Source organism: Electrophorus electricus, chromosome 2 (genome assembly GCF_013358815.1).
Source record: "Electrophorus electricus isolate fEleEle1 chromosome 2, fEleEle1.pri, whole genome shotgun sequence".
In the NCBI taxonomy this organism is placed as follows: Eukaryota; Metazoa; Chordata; class Actinopteri; order Gymnotiformes; family Gymnotidae; genus Electrophorus; species Electrophorus electricus.
The window spans coordinates 5,205,416-5,224,358 of record NC_049536.1 but is presented as its reverse complement, the minus strand read 5'-3'; the positions used below and the strand labels follow the sequence as shown (position 1 = coordinate 5,224,358).

General features: G+C 39.6%; 2 protein-coding genes across 5 annotated transcripts in view; both read left to right on the top strand.

The window, feature by feature from the left end:
• Positions 1–4,304: 4,304 nt before the first annotated feature.
• LOC113573114 (zinc finger protein 397-like) lies at positions 4,305–8,772 on the top strand. 3 transcript variants are annotated; one of them, XM_027003182.2, is made up of 5 exons: positions 4,311–4,511; positions 4,699–5,405; positions 5,587–6,146; positions 6,778–7,065; positions 8,016–8,772. In XM_027003182.2, exons 2-4 carry the CDS (start codon positions 4,717–4,719, stop codon positions 7,044–7,046), a joined length of 1,518 nt encoding a protein of 505 aa, XP_026858983.2. In that variant the 5' UTR covers positions 4,311–4,511; positions 4,699–4,716; the 3' UTR covers positions 7,047–7,065; positions 8,016–8,772. The 3 variants fall into 3 exon arrangements, with proteins under 3 accessions (XP_026858982.2, XP_026858983.2, XP_026858981.2); XM_027003181.2 differs by having other exon boundaries at positions 4,305–4,358; positions 6,778–8,772; XM_027003180.2 differs by having other exon boundaries at positions 6,778–8,772.
• A 5,294-nt stretch (positions 8,773–14,066) lies between these two features.
• The window catches only part of ano3 (anoctamin 3), a 43,130-nt gene continuing 38,253 nt past the window's right edge, over positions 14,067–18,943 (top strand). For both annotated transcript variants that reach the window (XM_027003174.2, XM_027003173.2), the window contains exon 1: positions 14,067–14,325. In XM_027003174.2, coding sequence (XP_026858975.2) covers positions 14,214–14,325 — 112 coding nt within the window. In that variant the 5' untranslated portion in view covers positions 14,067–14,213. The remainder of the gene's footprint in view (positions 14,326–18,943) is intronic.

Genomic DNA, 18,943 nt, shown 5'->3' with positions numbered 1-18,943 from the left:
AAAGTGACCATTGGCTTCTTTCTTATCTCCTTGACCAAAGTCCTTCTTGCACCAATGCCCAATTTGGCAAAATGGCCAACTCCATTATTCCATTATTCCATTTTGAATTATTCCATTTTGAATTTATTGAAGCCACTATAGTCCTAGGAACTCTCCTTATGCACCCAGGTTTGTGCCTTTGCAACAAGTGTGCCACTCAGGTACTTCTTTAATCTGTTATCATCTTGAGATAGGACTACCGCAACTCACACATGCCAAGTTTTCCCCTTTGTGCCATTAGACTCATCCGCAATGTAAGCGGCAAGACTTGTTTTCAACCTTTCAAAGTAGCAGCTTACATCAGATTTAAAACCCTGACACTTGCCTCCAAAGTGAAAACTGGAGCAGCTTCTACATATCTAAAGGTACTGCACCATGCTCCCCCTGAGCCTCTAGTATGGCTCAACTTGAACCACTATCCTTCACTATCCATTGATGCACAAAGACGACATACATCAAGACTCTTCTCTGTCCTGGAACCCAGGTGGTGTAGGTTATCCATACAGCTGAGACACTGGCTGCCTTCAAGCGAAGATTGAAGACTCACTTTACTGTCTTCTTTCACACTTTAGCAAGGACTTTGGCCTGATAGTATTCATGATACTAATCTTTTTATGATAGCATGTGGATTTTGATAGAGATTACAAAGTACTTCTGTAAGTTGCTCTCGACAGGGATGTCTCAGAATGATGTAAATGTATAAATTTAAAACTGCAAAAATATTTAACTGAGCCACAAAAATATTATTATTTTTATTATTTATTATTATTATTTCCTCAGCTAACAACAAAAATGTTTGCATTGCAAACATTTCCATACACAGATAACCCAACATTCTTTTACATACTTTTTATATTCAACACTAATAAATAGGTGTAGACTCTAACATGACAGATCAATCTGCAAGACAAAGGATCAAGCACACCAAGAAGATTCTCCAACAATATATGAGTGACTTCACACTTGAAGATATTTGGACATTACAGGATCCCTCATTTTAAGTATACACTCATTTGTCCCATGTGTATCAATCATACCAATCATTCTCCCATACTGACTGCAATTCCATGTTTTGCACATTCCAGGTCCATATTCCAACATATATAAAATCCAGATAAATCCGTTCAGCAAATCAGTGAACATTAGTCGAGTCAGAGGGCGCGACTTTGCCACAAATTGACGTTACATGCTGAGCTGACTCTCTTGACTTTAGTGGATGGCATTTCAAGGTGTTGGCTAGACGAGATACATAACTGAAAAATGCAGTTTCATAATTTCTTATTCTACATTACAGTTATTTTAGAGAAACAATTGCAAGTTATCTCAGACATTTCCTGCAATTAGCAACACTCCAGGTTCTCCACTAAGAGAGATAGAAATGATACTGTACTGGTGTTTGTGGCAATGTTCCAATTAGGCTTTTGTCAGTCAGAGCTCATACTTAACCATAGTGACAGCACTCCCCTACAGGAAGTATGCCAATGTACTTCATGCACATAGGTGTCTCTCGCACACCCTAAAGGGATGCATCTTGCAGGAAGCTTGGCTGAAAGTTTGGTTGTAACAAACATTCCCCTGTCAAGCTTGTACTTTAAAAGAAAAGGAAAAAAGGGGGCATCACACCTCTCATTTTGACTGTTGCTCACACAGCCTGGCCCATAATGATGACATAACCTAGCGGTCTTCTCTTCATCTTTTTTTAGCCGACCTGCCACTAAAGTAAGACAATTAACAGTTTGAGGAAGGCATAAAAGCAGAGAGGAATAAGGTTTAAGGTAATGTTTGTGAATGTGATGTACCTTAAGCCCCCCGCCTGCTGAGGGTGATGTACTCATCGTCTGTTTGTCCATCTCCATCAAATGTACTTATCCTATCCTAGAGTGCCCCACACGCCAGTGTTTCAGTCATCTCTGGGGTCCATCACACAGGGGCCAACATAATCTGGAGGTCCTCATATGGAGCACACACACCTCCTCCATCTGTGTGTCACCTCCTGTGTGTGTCTTGAAAGCCTGGCTCTTTAGTGTTGCGATCACAATAAAGGTGAGGTCATTTTCAGAGGATTTGTAGGCTGGCTGACATTTATTAGACTTATGAATGTCTAATATTGCCCATTAATGGGCTGTTTTTGTTGCAATTTTCAGCACTTTAACTACTTATTTTATGTTAAAGAATGTTAAATATTGCACTTAAAAGAAACTTGTATCCATTGCATGGCTTTGTTTAACTCTGAAACATGAGATCTGATTTTGCCAAAGAAATAACCATTGGAGTTATCTTCTTTTGCCAAAAAGCAAGTTTAAAACACAAATTTTCATTAAAGTTTAATTCAGTAGGTTACCTGTATGTGGATAAATCATTTTTACTAAATAGAAAATGGCAAAATGGCAAGCTACATATGAAATCCAGAGACAAGTGGGACAGACCACAGGTGGGGTGAGGATGCCACACAAAAAGGTTGCAGATGTTTCACAACAATTATAAGCTAAGAACAGTGTATGACGATGACGAGGACAAGGAGCAATACTTTCCTGGAGTGGACACTAGGGGTATGCAGGTGGAGCTGACATATTACACCCAAACAAAAGCAAGAAATAAGATAAGTGATAACAGAAGCTGTGTTTAGTGGACAGCCAGGAAAAGTGGAGCTCATCCAGCAGAAGAACACTGATCCCATAAGACATAATATCTGTAAGGTGCCAGTGTGTCCTACAACAGACTTGAAAAGACTGGTAGTATAATTCCCCCCTCAAAAAGAGGGTGGGCAGAGGTTTTGCATTGATTTTTCATAGCTCAACAATGTATTTTCAAGCGCATTATTTGCTGTACTTTTATTTTTGCCTAAATCTCATTACACAATCAATCTGATAAACAAGTATATTGATAAACTTGTCATAATCCAGTATTTAAAAACACCCCAGGTTTGGAAGTCTCAGTATCGATTTCAGTATCGATCCGCACAATCCTAAAGCGAATCTGTGCATGAAAAAACGCAAAACTGTCCTGAATTACTTCGGGAAACAGCTACGCTTGTCCAGCAAGCTCTTCTATGTCATTTCGGGAATTGACATAGAAGAGCTTGCTGGACTTAGCTAGTTATGTCCCTGTCCAGAAGTACCACAATTGTTTGCACCATATGAGCCTGTTGCATAAGCGTAGCCACTCTTATTCCGGACAGCTTGTCCTCACACTCTCCTTTTCTGCTGTTCTAAGTTTTTCCAAGTTCGCCTTTGCTTGTCGTGGGGATCAGTCGCATTATAGCTATGCTATTCTGGCGGTGTCTGAAGCGAAGTCCCCTCGTCTGAATGTAATTCCGGCACAATTAGAGGGCACTGTCAGGCAGGTATAGAGAAACTCTGAGGGATCCTTAGCACCTGGTGTCTAGCTACCGCCAGACAGCCGAATTCCCCACGAGTTAAGATCATGGAGTTCATTTTGTGTGTTCGTAAAGAGAAAATCGCATGCCTCTTGTAACTATGTGAACTAATGATCTGCGGATCAATATAAAGATCAAAAGTCGCATTATGTCTCCGTGTCTATTCTCTTACCGGAGTACCACTGTGGATGAGGAATCCCAGTACAGGCTACGCCTAATTGCTTATTCCATATACAATAACCTCGGCACAATAGAACAGTAACTCTTTAGCATTACCCTTGGTTTGTTATACATAGTAGCGCTTAATCAACTAATTCATAAAACTGGTAACAAACGCCATCGTATGGACTTTTACACTGTAACGGCCTCAGTCATTGTAGATTTTTTTTATTCCACATAGAGAAAAATACAACAGGTTTTAACTGTAATTGGGCACCTTTAACTTAATATCGATTCCAAGTTCTACAGGCCAATATCTGCATCTGGGTTACTTATTTCATGTAGTCGGTAGGGTCATTGATATAAATGATTAAATAAATACACACATATATAATTAAAATTGCATTACTAATTAATTGTATCTATACATTTAACTATAATCAATTTTAATTTTACTATTATTTATTTATTGCCGAATGATGCCATATATTTATTGATTGGTTGATTTATTTATTTCATTCATTCATATATCCCCAAAACTCTTAATACATTTTACACAGTATTACACAATTCACGAAACTGAAGAAAAAAAGTCTATGGAGGTGTATTAGATTTTCATACTATCCAATATTCTGAAAGCAGCAGAATCGGTGCTTTTTCGTGATCAACTCTTTCACTAGGTGGCGATACCGCACTATTCTCGCGAGAAAAACAAACAAATAAAGAAGAAGAACAAACGACGACTAAGAGGAAGACGCGGTGGTGTCTTAAAACCACCTGAATCGTCAGTAAACAAAGCTATAGTCTTATAGTTACTGACTTGGATTGCCAACGACAACGTAGAAAGCAGTTCACCGACCATCGTTGTTGCTAACACTCTCTTTGTTTGCATCCCTTAATCTTGTTAATCTGGACTTTTGCACACTTTCTGACTGAGGTAGCTAGCTAATTAGCTTGCTTAGCTAGCTAGCTAAGATATCTTAATTTTCTGATTATGTATGTCATGCGAGCTCTCTTTATATGACAGGCGTTGTCTCTTCACTTTTAAGGGCTACATTTTGTAAATAACAGTTGAAACATTTGTATTAAGACGTTTTTAATGTTGGTAACCTTTCATTTTATAGTGTACGACTGAAGATCTTATGGATCTTTTCCGGTGTTTGAGGTCTCTCCTGGACCTACACATACAGCTCCAGAGAGCTGTAGCTCTACAAGGAGAGATCCAGGCACAATTTCTTGCCCAGCTTTTGCATCCAGACAATGCCAGCTTGCAGCAGCAGCCCCTACCACAGCTTGACTTGAGAGGGGATGATCTGGAGTTTTCTCTGTCTGTGTTTGAAAGAGCTCTGGACAGCAGCAAACTTCCAAAGGAGCAGTGGGGCTTAAGGTTAGCACAGCTCCTCTGTGTGAAGCGAGTAGACGAAGATGGTCACGTCCCGTCCAGTCATCTCAGTTACGACGCTCTGAAAGCGGATGTGAGGAGGCAGGCATGGATCTTGGAGCACCAGCGGTGGAGGGACTTTAACGAGGTCCAGTATGATGCCCACAGAGGATTGCGGGAGCTCAAGCTCGGGGTGGAGGAGGCAGCCAGGAGGTGGCTTCAGCCTGAAAAGTGCAGCTCAGAAGAGGTGGTGAGAAGAGTGGCTCTGCAGAAATTCCTCTCTCTCCTCCCACCAGATGCTAGAGAGAAGACAAGCAAACAGCAGCCACAGAACATGGAGGAAGCTGCAATCATGGCATCATGCTTCCTGGAGGATAACGGGGTAGAATGTGACACAGAGAGAGGGCGGGACTATGATACACAGGCAGGAGCTGGTCATGGATACTCAGGGTAAGATTTAGTTATTTATTTATTTTGTGACTGTGTTTATGACCCAGACCTATTTATATAGAATTGAAATCTAATATGTTGAATTTTTTTTTTTCCCCAGTAGTCATTGTAGTTGTTCAGTAATCATAGACACAATTTTTGCTTTATTCGTGTTTAACCCTTTGAACTAAATTCATTTCAGGGAACACTATATCAACTTAAATGAGCTGTGTCTGAAGAGGAGGGATTCAGAAATCTGTGAGTCTGATGGTCTCAGCTTGGAAGTTGGTGTTGGACATGAGCATTTTGAAGAGGAAGAGTTTTCTGAAGTTGTTTTTAGCCCATCAGTGGTTGATGCAAAGCCTGTCCTGAATCTTGAAGAGGGACAACCAATTAGGAATGACTCCGGTCAAATTTTACTTCCTGGCACCTGCTTCAGTGCTGAGTCACCTACCTTTTCACCTAGGTCAGCGTGTATAAATGGTGACATAACCACCCAACCAGACAAGCCAGACATGCCACTCAAGTGCATGTTTGAGTGTCCTGACTGTGGTAGCAAGTTCAAGAGGTTTGACTACCTGCGAAAGCACAGATGTACACCTGGGCAAAGTCTGGGCTGCAAGCACTGTGATCTGCGTTTTCCATCCCTCAGCCAGCTGACAAATCACCTCCGCGTCCATCGCAAAATGCTACACTGTCCTGAGTGCAACAAAGCCTTCCGTGACCGCTTCAACCTACGCTGCCACCAGCGCACACACACAGGTAGAGAAGCAACAGAGATCCAACCCAGTTTTGGATGTTTGTTTTAATAGAAATTCAATTGTTTTATGGTGCTACATGCCATGGAGATGCTAGTGGTTATGTACTGTACTTTATGTCCATTTTATATGGCCAACGTGTTCGATAATGCAGTGTGGCAGATTGCTTGAACAGTGAACTGTGAAATAATGTGTAGAATGTGTTAGAGACCTAGTGGGTGAACTTAGTAGAAAACAGGCAAAACATACCTTGTAATCTAATCATTTTTTCCCCCTTAAAATCATAAGGAAAGTCTTAAAGTAATCTTATCTTAAGGAAACAGTTGTTTTGTGTAAATCCTTTTGATGATGGGTACCTAATGATTCTTAATATTAGAACCTTATAGGAGCCACACAAAGGATAACTTGATTCTAAGGGTTTTTGTGTTCCTGCCATTATAGATTTAGAATTCTGTAATTTCATGGAAGGGGAACTTGTCCTCTCCCCTTCCATGAATGTGATGGTAAATGCAGATGTGTGGCTGTTACTATACTGTTTTAAAAATCCATGAATGTGACTTTAAAGATCTATAAAAAACACAAACATGCTTCTGTTTACTTATCGATGTTACACTGGTACTTTTCGATCCCTGCAGGTGAGCGTCCTCATATCTGCTCTGACTGTGGCTCGGCGTTCGCCCAAGAGCGAGGCCTGCAGGAGCACCGTAACATCCACACAGGGGAGAGGCCATTCCAGTGTCCTGTGTGCAGGAAAGGCTTCCGCCACAGCCGCACGCTTTCCAAGCATGTGGTCCTCCACTCAGAAGCGAGACCTTTCAAGTGCTCTGAGTGTGGCAGAGCTTTTAAGATTAAAGACAATCTGAACCAACATCAGAGGAAAATACATCACAGAAAGCGCTTGTGATCCTACACTTTAATTATAAGTATGCACACACACACACTTAATATGAGCCATGCAAACGATAGCTGTATGAAAAGTGATACAGGTTCATTCTGCTTTTGTTACTCTGATATTCTCAAAGGTAGTAAAATTTCATTGTTCTTTTTTGTGTGCTATTAAACTCAGTGTAAACAGGCTAATAGTGATAGTCATGTATTATTGAGATTTGAAAATGTCAGTGGTGGTGGTGACAGTTTTCTTAAAGCTAAACTGCATCGCAGTTACTATGATATTGGTGCAACACACTTTCGTTAGTTCTTAGTCCTAGGATTTTCATGTTTAATGTGAGAAACTGGAATAATCATGTTTGATAATTTAACAGAAATGATCATACCATTATTTAAATTTTATCTCTCCACACTAATGTTAAACTGTATTTCTGCATTTAAGATGAATGAATTCCATTCTCTTTTTGATGGTTTTAAAAAACTTGGAACTCATGTTTCATTTATGTTGGTGCTACTAATAAGTCAGCTGTGCATTTTCAGTATGCCATTTAGGATGCGCTAAACTACTTAGCCAGATTCATTATTAATAGAACAACAGAGACCAAGGAAAATTTAGGTTCAATAATAACTCTATAAGGGGTACTCAGATACAGCGATACTTTGAAACTGGTTTCAAGTATCCATGAAACTCCTTACCAAACTGCATCCGGAGTGGGCCATGGTTGCACGCATGTTCACCGTTTGCATCGGATTCTATTGAAACAGTCCTGCAGGAATGGTAGTGCCAGATAGTGGATTCGCCTACAATGGAGATACAATTGCACTGTATTTCCCCACGTCAATCAGATTATTGCTTTGCGAAGGCAAATTATAGCAAGTCGAATACATTTTCAAATGCTTGTCAAGAGTGCAAAGGATCACAACTTTCTAGTAATGAATGTATCTGGTTATGCTGTATGTGATCTTGTCTTTATTTTTGATTTAGGTGTCTTTCCCAGGAAAAAACCAGACGAGAAGAGTGTGATATTGATGTTTCTTCAACGATGTCCATGGTTATGATACATGTTCAGATTTTTAATGCTCTGAATAACATTAGTATTGTTCATCATTAAACTGATTTATGTAGCCTATATCATGTATTTTATTTTGAGAGTTTTTTTTCACAGTGGTATTCTCACTTAGCTTATCAAAGTAAAAGTAATTCCTTTAAGACAGGGAAAGAGTTAAAAAAGGACAAAATGGAAAAACTAGCTATAGAATGAATGCTATAGTATTTCTTGATTAAAATGCTAAAACATCAAAGATGATGCATATCTAGTTTAAATGCTGCTGGATATAATGTTGAAGTTTCTGTGATGCTTATGCTGTTAAAGTTTTTTTTTCATTGTCATACACTTAATGGATGTAAGGTTTGCTTAGACCTGACAGAGAAAAGTGTTTTGTTTGTTTTTTTCAAATTCCTTGTGAAACACTGTCTGACTAGTGTCTAATGAGTGAGATGAATTTACTTATCTCCATTTTGAGTTCAGTGGTCCAAGATTGTCGTGCTTTGTTTCTTTATAGTATTGTCTAAATGAGGACATCTAAAATTGTGTTGTAGATTAGGGTACTGGCCTTTCAATACAATTTTGTAGGTATAATACAGAAAAATAGAAGCCTCTTAAGAGATTCACTCACTTTCACAACAATCTTAGAACTGAGTCCTTTTTTATTTATTTCTGCATCATCCTACACCAGCTATGTTTTCATGTATTTTATATATATATATATATATATATATATATATATATATATATATATATATATATATATAAATAAAATAAATGATCCTGCTTGTCATATATGAACTAGTATGGGAATCTACTGTTTGCATGGTAGCTAGCACTGTCCTTGTTTGGTTTCATGGTACTGGCATAGGAGTCTGTGAAGCAGCATTGAAAGTGTGTGGCTATTGGAGAGCTCTTCTCTGTTGTTGTCCAGGGGCAGAGGCCAGAAGTCATAGCAGGGCTCTGTGAACATGCCTGATTCATTCCTCGAAGACATGGCAGTCTACTCAGTACACCTCCTGATGACAAAGGAAAGAAGGACTAACAAGAAAAAGAGCAGCGATAACTTTATTTGTATAGAACATTTAAATAGAGAGCAGCTGTTTATTAGTGTAGAATATTTAAAAAGCAGCTGTCAACCAAAGTGATGCACAATTTGACTAATTGAATTAAATGTGGATTTAAACAAGAGTTAACTAAAAGCAAAAATGACTAAAATAAGCTAAAATGAATTAGCTAAGAGACTAAAATAAAATAAGATACAATAAAAGACAAAAGTAACTGATGAAGGGAAAGAACCAATACAGAATGGCCAACTAAAATGATCTTTAAAGGGACTCAAATGCCTGAGGAAAAAAAAACAGGTTTCTAAATTTGACTTTAAAATGTATATTATGTGGAGCAGCCACACAGAAATCCCAGTCAACTTTGAACTCTACATAGAACATGGAACATAAAATTATCTGATCTGAGTACTGGAGTAATGCTCTCTGTTTTCTTGGTTCCTGTCAGAAACCTTACAGCTGCATTTTGGACCAACTGCACGTTTAAGGAGCTTTATCGAGGTTTCCCTAGGTCGACTGAATTGCAGTAGTCAATGTGAGAGTAGATTTGGACATGAATGACCACTTCCATTGTCTTAAAAGAAAAGATTTCAACTTTCTCCAAAAGGTTTGAGAATGGTGGCTTAAAGAGGGTTCTAAAAGAAATACCCATCCAGTGGCTAATGCCCAGCTGCCATGGTGTAGGCAATACTGCAGGTGTGGCATCCAGAGAGAGGAGCTTATGGTGAATCTGGCTGACGAAAGCAGGAGCAGCAATGCTAAGGGCAGATGTGGGCATCAGTGACAGGTTGTTCATTGTCAGCTAATTTCAAAGGCATACATAGCTTTATACGTCACCCAGTTTCGATGGCTCAAAGCCAAGATGATTATTCTAACAGAGTAAGAGACTTTAATAAAGTAGTCTCATTCTTAGAGAACAGAAACATTACATTTGGGATTTAGGGTTGTGCAGTGACTGGTATGTACATTTGGAAAGCAAACATTTATTCCAGCCAAACTCACAGGAGGCAGGTTAGATAGTTCAGACAGTATGGGCTGCTTGCCTCCACCCACCCTATCGTCTGCTCATGCTGCAAAGCCTACACCAACTGAGCTTCAGTTTTACTTGTTTGAAGCTCTTTGAAGGAAACAAATGATGTGTTGCAATATGCGGTCATCCTTACTAGATAAATCACCATGGGGTGGACTAGGGCAATATTATTAGTGTACCCTTTGAATCAGTGGAGAAAACATTTCTCAAACACCTGCCCAAAGCCCTCAGTCTTCTAGCGGGTTCAACTGATGGCGGGCTGCAGCTTGGTGAAGTCTGGCTAAGTGGAGCTGAAGCCCCGGAGCCTGTCCCATGCAGCCACACTGGTTAATAGACCTCTAATGGCCAGGATCACAAGGTCCAAGGGTGAGTAAGAAACCTGATGGTAGACAAATGGGCTCACCATTTTACTGCTGCCGGACACAAGGTTTTAAAATTTAATATACTGAATGCTGTTAACACATGAATAATTATTATGCAATTCATATTTATGAATATAGGACTCATTTTGGCACTGCGTTTTAATGCAGATATTAAGTATGTTCTTATAGATTTCTTTTTACATTACATTTCATAATTATTTTCCAGCATAACTCCACAAGACACAGAAACACTCACAAGGCTATGTGAACCACAAGGTGGCAGTATCACCACAGTAGCACATTCTACATATATATCAACTACAATTGATGGGATTATGTGGAGAGGCTCTGTAACATAGAGACATGATGTCTTCTCTCTTTTCCAATCCTCTCTTGTGCATTCTTTCTCTGCCTCTGTTTCTCTGTGTTTCTCACCCTCCCTCCATTCTTTTACTCACTCTTCTCTGTGACAGTGATGTTTGCGACCATTTGGTACAGCTGAGGCCACTGGAATTGAGCCAATGGCATGTGCATCTATAAGAACAGACATAATCCTGTCTGTGTGTGTGTGTGAGTATGCTGGTGTGTATTGGTTTGTGGAAGCTGCTATGCATTCTTATGCGTCTGACATTGAACAGGGTACATGTGACCTTGTTCAATCTTTTCTTCAGACTGCCTTCAGTTCATGTATTCGCTGACAATTAACACTTCTATTTTGTCTGTTCATTGTTTTGGAATTTTTTCTTGGTAAATATGAACAATAGCAAATGTAAAAATGATATCAAGGGATACTTCATAATACTAAATAAATACTTTATGAAATAAATTATGGGAGGGTGAATCAATGCAAATGAGTGATGAGGGAGGAAGAGGCAGTGAAAGAGAGAATGCAAGAGAGAGAGAGAGAGAGAGAGAGAGAGAGAGAGAGAGAGAGAGAGAGAGAGAGAGAGAGTTATGAAAAGGAATCTCAATGCTGTAGTCTTCCTGTGGGTGAGATTAGTCAGTGCAACCTGGCTGTAATATGGCTCATGCTTATTGATTCAGTATGAGAACAGACAGATTTACTCACTTATTTTGGCTTCCTGGCTGTTTCCTTCTACCATGCTGTCTCTTAAGATCAGTGGGAAAACTGTGACTCCATGGTCCAGATTTAGGCTGTCTTGATTATTTCACTGGATGTTACCACAGTTACAAGCTCTGAGGTGTCCTGTGGATGAACTTCAAATCAAACCTCTCAATTTCATCAGGACAGGAAAGAAGGGAAGGGGCCACAAATAAAGAAATATATACATCAGGATTTATATATATACTCTTCCAGTACAACCCAAATGTGCTTTATTGGATTCAGATCTGTTGACTGTGGAGGCCATTTGAGTACAGTGAATTCATTGTCATGTTCCTACTTGAACTAGCCATCAGAAGGTGGGTACACTGTGGTCATAAAGGGATGGAAATGGTCAGCAACAATACTCATGTAGATGGTATTAGGGGTCAGTGGTTAAGGTACTTGCATAGTAATCAGAAGGTTGCCAGTTCAAGTCTGATCACCACCAGGTTGCCACCGTTGGGCCACTCAGCAAGACCCTTAACCCTCAATTGCTCAAGTTGTGTTCAGTCAGAATTGTAAGTTTCTTTGGATAAAAGCATCAGCTACATGCTGTAAATGGTATTAAGGGGCCCAAAATGTGCCAAGAAAATATCCCACACACCATTAAACCACCAGCTTGAACTGTTGATATAATGCAGAATGTTTTCATGCTGTTTATTCCAAATTCTGTCATTGCCATTCAAATTTTGCAGGAGATTTTATGCACACGTTAGAAGTGAATCTGGGCTCAATTGAACTCAGCAGTTTGGAGAGGTGTCCATAATGTCCACATACTTTTGGTTATATATATATATATATATATATATATATATATATATATATATATATATATATATATATATATATATATATATATATATACACATATCTCTGTTTGAGTTGATGTGTCCTGAACTCTCTCCTTTTCTTGCTTCATTTTCTATTCCCATGTGTATATATTGATTTATTTATTTATTTTTGCATTTGTGCCAAAGTGCAGGATCTCCTCTCTGGGAGTTGCTGGATCAGCAAAACCTTAAACATATATTGATTGCTCTGATTTTTCCTCAGAGATTTTCTTCTGGGTCCAATTCTCCCAGCACTTCGACATCTAACTCAGGTGGTGCAGCATCCTGCTCTGAGGGTAATTCTAGAGCTGCCTGAGGGTAGAAGGACCACTTCTGTACAACCTGGCCATAAATCAAAACCATCCAACCATGTCATTAAACAAGGAGTCAGCGCCTATGTGAAGTGGCTATTCCCATCAGCAAATCAGAAAATGAAATCACCAAGCAAAACTCCCCCTGACTGTAGCAATGCAGACTATTCATACCCAAAACTCACTTTAGACTAAACTACAACTTTTCTTGGATATATGGTGAAATCAGAAGGTTGGTAAGGTTATATGTGTTTGTGTATGTACAAAATTGAATAATGATTTTTTTTTTTCAAGGTATTCAAATATCACATTCTGATACTGCATGCTTGTGTATATATAAGACTAAACATACTTTTTAATTAACAATTACACATTTAATAAATGTAATTATAAAATGTAATACTTTTATCACAATATAACAATGTAAAAGAGCTATTCTTCCTCATTAGGTCACACTTAATCTTTACTCAGTTATTCACGCAGAGCACTGTTTATAAACATATGTGTCTTATTTTAAAAGATTGTGGTTCAACACATGAGGTGGAACCACAGGATATTTCAGATCTTTAAACAGGTCTAGTGAAAATAGAAGGATATTAGCAAGTGTATTAGGTACAATATGACAATGGATTTTACTTTTATTTTTATTGCATATGTATTGCTTAATCTTAGCAACATATTAAAAGTACTGTATTGTTTACCATAAGAGAATTGATGTATGGAAGGGTGGGCAGATGTTTTAGAATATGTGTGTGTGTGTGTGTGTGTGTGTGTGTGTGTGTGTGTGTGTGTGTGTGTGTGTGTGTGTGTGTGTGTTACAGTGATATGTGGTGGTTTTATTAGGTTTTATTAGGTTAGGTTTTATTAGGCTGGCACGTTTTACTTTTGGTTGAAATTTATGGTGATGTTTGAGCCCTAAAGGATATTTACCACCTACAACAAAGAAACCCCCAAATACCTCTGGCAAGGACAGAAGACTGAATATACTGAATATTGAATTCAAGTGCTTACCTTGACTGTATTCATGTTTTTAAAAGGATGGATCGTTTTGGCAGTTAAAAACAGCACTAGCACCATGCTGTAAATCTCGTGGAGACAGTACTTATTAACGTAACTAATTATCAGGTCTTAGTGAATCGTACGAGGCCGTATACGTTGCGGTGTCTTACATTCGCCCTGCCCTCTTTTTCTCATAACACTTGTAATAGGACAGCCGGGGTACGTTGGCTGTTCATCTTTTGCGACGTTAGTGTTCGGGAGAGGAGGGTTTTTATCGCGAATCAGGACCGCCCTTACAGTACGTTTCTATGACAACGGTCATGGATGGTAGAGCTTTCCGAGCGTAGCCAGGTGTTGGGTTTGCGCAGCGCTCCAGAGCTCGCCTGCTATGTGAAGGAACGGCAGGGACACCTACGCAATCCCGCCATACTTTCCCATGTTTGCTGCCTTCTTTTTACAAGCGCAGATTTTTTTTAACCTTGGAATCCAGTCGAACACCACGATGGTGCACCACTCCGGATCAATTCAGTCCTTCAAGCAGCAGAAGGGTCGGTATTAGTTTCTTCGTCTTCTGGCTGAGTGTTTGAACGTGAGAAGGATGCTCGAAAGCATTGGTCACAGTGTAACTGCTGCCTACTTTTAAAAAGGCTGTAACCTGTGCACTTCTACCGGTCTTTAGGTTCTGAGGTGTACCGTGAACTCTGTGACAGTTTGTGACGCATGTTGTTTTTCATATTATATGAATTAACATTAATATCTTTAACACAAATTTTAAAACGTCAAGGAATATACTGGACTTTTTTGGTGACACTCATTTTTTAAAATCTAACTTCAATAAGACCGGTATGCCGTAGCCCAATCTAAACCGACTCAGAGGATGAGTCTTGAGCCGCGTTTTGACATGGAAAAGCGTGATGCCACTACAAGCATCACGGTGCGTTCCAACATGCTGTTGACGCATTATGCACAGGCTGAGTGTACAGCCTTGTGTTTGAAAGTTTAATGTTTTGATTTGTTTTATAGTACTGCCTCTTTTTAACTTTGAAGAAATGTGAATATTTTGGTATTCAAAAAGAAATGCTGTAGCCGGAACAGTATTAGACTAAAGTACAGCAAGTACAAAATAGATCCAGTCGCGAAGAACTTTAGTTGTGATTGTTTTGCATATGATTATCATGGTTGATTTGTTGTAGTTCCTACAACAGTAGTAGTGTATATGTATATACTATCATTGGTATCATTGTATACTGCACTGACACGATCATTACTGTAGTTACTATACACAGTAAGTAGTCGTGTTCAAATTTAGGTGCATTCTAATGAAACTGTAGCTCTCTGGGTGCCTGGTGCTGTGAGTGTAACCAAATTACAATGAGTGTGAAAGACTATGATCCCATCTTGCAGCTTATTTTGTATGCCCTAGCACTTACTCAGCTGCTGCAACAAAATTACATGCAGTGAAAACCCACTACTGAAACTTCCAAGCGCTTTGCCAAAGCAGGTTTCAGTACAGTGTAATACATTGTTTGAAGTTGTTATGCCTCAACTGAGACAGCATAAAGTGGATGTCTCTTCCCTTCCTCCTGCTTCCATCTGTTTGGTATATTGCTCATGGTATTTTGTTTGTATGGTAGTGGACATAGCCTGACCTTCAATGAGTCTCTTGGTTACAGTGCTGACATGATGCCTGGCCAGCCTCCTCTTCACAAGCCCAGAGCAGAGTTCTTCTCTTACTCAGCTGAAACACTGATTCTCTCAGACCTGAATACTCCCACACTGGCTCACAGGCCCTGTCACACTGCATTTGGAACTTGTTTTATTGTTTATTGATGGTCAGCAGTGGGAGACACATGGCTGTGTCTTTGCTCAGTGAGTTGTGTATTTATAGCGCTACTCAACACTCCACTGCCCCCCCTTTACGGATGCACCCTTCTTTAACGGACATCTGGTATTGACAGACATAAGCATGTCCCAGTAAGTTGTGGGGCATTAAAGGGGTTCTGATGACCCTGTGGTTAATTATTTAGTGCTCTGCAGAGGCAGAGGGCTGAGGCCCAGACACTGGGGCTAGGATGGCTCCAGTTCACTGACAGCTGATGCTTAATGCAGAGTAATATGCACTCCGCTGGCGTTTGAGAGACTGATGAAAACATGGTGGGTAGAAGAGACCTTATGCAGTTAGCGGTCCCCTATGTAAAATTCATCTCTGTGTTCACTGTGCAAAGCAGTTATGGCATGTTTTAGTCTTTGCTAGATTCATCTAGGGTAAATCTGCTTGTGCCTGGATGGTTTGGTAGTTTTTCTTGAAAGTAACATGCAGTCAGATGTGGGGAGTAATGACCCGATAGACAGTTTGTCAGGACACCATTGTAGATACGGGTTAAGCAGTCAGTGCTCTTTGGCAAAAATGGGTCAAATGGCGACGGAGGAATATTATGCGTTTCACATGATCCTAAATGTTATCCTAAATATTAGTTTAGACAGGAAGGTAGATGTCATTATGCCTACCACCTCTCCTTCTATTGTGTGGTAGTGGTTTCTTATATTGCAACCTTCTTATGTCAGTATCACCTCTGTTTGATTAAAGGAAGAAATGTCAAATTACCAAACATTTATTTTTATTACAAATACTGTTTGTCAGAACATACAAACATAATCTCATCATTGGAAAATATCTTAAATACAAATGGGATTCAAGATAGTGTTTGCTTCAGTGGTGTGTATGTGTAAGGGGGCGATTGGTTAGGAAGAGCACGATAAATGGGAAAGCAGCGAACATAGAAATAGGAAGGTTGGCTCTGGGAGAGAAAAAGACGGAGGAAACGTTATTTGAATTTAAAAATGGACAGTGAGAGAGAGACAGAGAAAGAAACCGAGATAGACTGGGGGTGAGTGATCAGCAGTTCATCCCAGAGAGCGTAAGAGAGACAACGTCTTCAAGATATTACGCTCCTGGATCATTTTCCACTGAAAAGGCCACAATTTAAAGTGCCTTGGTTGCTTTCTGAACATCATAGCATTCTGCACAGGTTCATATATTACTACAGCACCACAATATACCACAGCAAAAACAAGCATTTTATAGTGTACATTTGCTTGAGTATATTATCTAAATGTATGTTTTGAAGAATTATGTTGTCATTCCTAAATAACCTAACACAAAGTCAGCAAATAGTTATGTAGCACGGTATGAAATGCATTTCTTTACTTGGTCTGAAGAATGATAGACAGTTGAGAGACAGTAGCTATGCTGACATTGTTCCTCATGGATAGGACATACTGTCCATCCTGAATAAGCATATTAAAGTTATAGCAAACAGGGACAGCTTTAGACTTCTGATCAAAACCTCATTCACACAAAGAATATTATGATATTAGTAACATAAATACTGATTATACTACATGTAGAATGAGAATTTAAGTTTTATTTTAACCACCCTGTTAATCAATAGACACATAGTGACACAATTAAAGTGAAAAGAGTGATCAACTTCATGACGGCATTTCCCCAAAATGATCATTTCTTGCATGAAGTGAGTCACAGAAGGAGATGGCTCCCTGCAGAGGGTAGCTGTGATTTTGTCATTCCCTTTGGTCTGAGCATGTGCGTGTTTTTGTGTTTGTCTGGGTGTGTTGCACAACGCCCCCTCGGCCACAGGCTCACCACCTGTCCATTTACATAACCCACAGATGGGGGGATGCGCATCGGCTTTGTTCGGTGGACCCGCTGGGGTGGGCGACCTAAAGAGGGGGCACCTTCTGGTTTTATTAAAGCTGGCCCAAGGGTCAAAGCTGTCAAATGATTACTACTCGGGTTAAATGGAGTTTGAAGAGTGGTTGAGTGATACTGCATTATTCTAGCTGTGCCTGCTAAGAACCAAATGTGATTCGCCTATGTGACACACTTGTACATGTTTCGCTGAACACAACTGCCTTCAGCCTTTGTAATTGATCATGGCAATCATCGTACACACCGTGGCACTTTAACACATGGATTGCAAAAGAAACAGCAGCGGTGGCTCTGTCATTTTACAATCTCAGGGAAATATAAGAAGCAGAATAAGGACACTGAGTGATAGATAGATTTCTTAGCAGCCAAGAAGAATATAAGATGGGAGCTGCCTATGGTTCTGAGTGTCATAGAATTGCTTCACCAATGTGGTTTTTTTTTAAATCCCAGGATCCAGAATCACTATGTTAGACAACAATAGCGGGCAAGTTTCGAACCTTCTGCGGACTCTGCATGTATGTATAGGGGAGACAAACCTTGGTTTAATCTGCAGCACACTCACTTGGCTTTACAAAAAAATCTCTTTCCTGCTTGATTTGACCTGCATCCCAACTAAACGAGATACAAAGAAAAAGTGGAGGTTGAGATGAATGCTAAAGAAGGCGGGCGGTGGGGTTGACAGTGGGATAAGGGAGTAGAATGGGTGGAGAGCAGTACTGTAAGAAGAGGAAAGAGTGAGACAGGTGATGAAGCCTAAGCGTACAATAAGAACAAGAAACAAGGTACAGTGAGCAAAGAGACAAGGAGGGCCAGTTTCAGAGGCCATGGCGACACAGTGAGGATTCTCTAATCTGTCCCGCACTGTGTCAGAGGCAGACTGTTGTCATGCCATAATGGATTCTGTAAAGAATCTCTGTAAGATGATGTCAACCAAACTCTCATGCACAAGCACATGCTTTACCCTATTTATATTTTCAAACACCAACATACATATATACTACCTTTCACAGTATCAAGGCGATGTAATGTAATAAGGCAATGTAAGAGAATTTTAGATTCTAAATGAAATAGATTCATGATAAAAGACTGATAAACCTGCAAGCATGTGGCTTGCTAGGCTGATTGGCCAATTGTTAAACCAAAGACTGATAAACCAATTGTTTCTAGTATCCCAGAATTGCCATAGATTGGGTGAAAGTGTGCTGCACAATTTGTACAGTCTGTGTCTATATAATATAATTAGGGCTGTACCATATAATTAGGGCATTATCTAATTTACATTTACATTTATGGAATTTATGGCATTTAGCTCTAATAAAAACAAAAAGGCCAAGAGAGACTAGGATGGGGGAAAAGAGAGAGAGGGAGACATAAACAGAACTGTATAATAAGGCCTGTATCTCATTACCCAACAAAAGATTTTTAAAGGAGAAGGT

Bases quoted from the DNA above. Each gene is read 5' to 3' on its own strand.
- LOC113573114 (XM_027003181.2), top strand. From the start codon at position 4,717: ATGGATCTTTTCCGGTGTTTGAGGTCTCTCCTGGACCTACACATACAG. The intron at 5,406-5,586 runs GTAAGATTTAGT...AATTCATTTCAG, and splicing joins GCTGGTCATGGATACTCAGG to GGAACACTATATCAACTTAA. The intron at 6,147-6,777 runs GTAGAGAAGCAA...CGATCCCTGCAG, and splicing joins CCACCAGCGCACACACACAG to GTGAGCGTCCTCATATCTGC.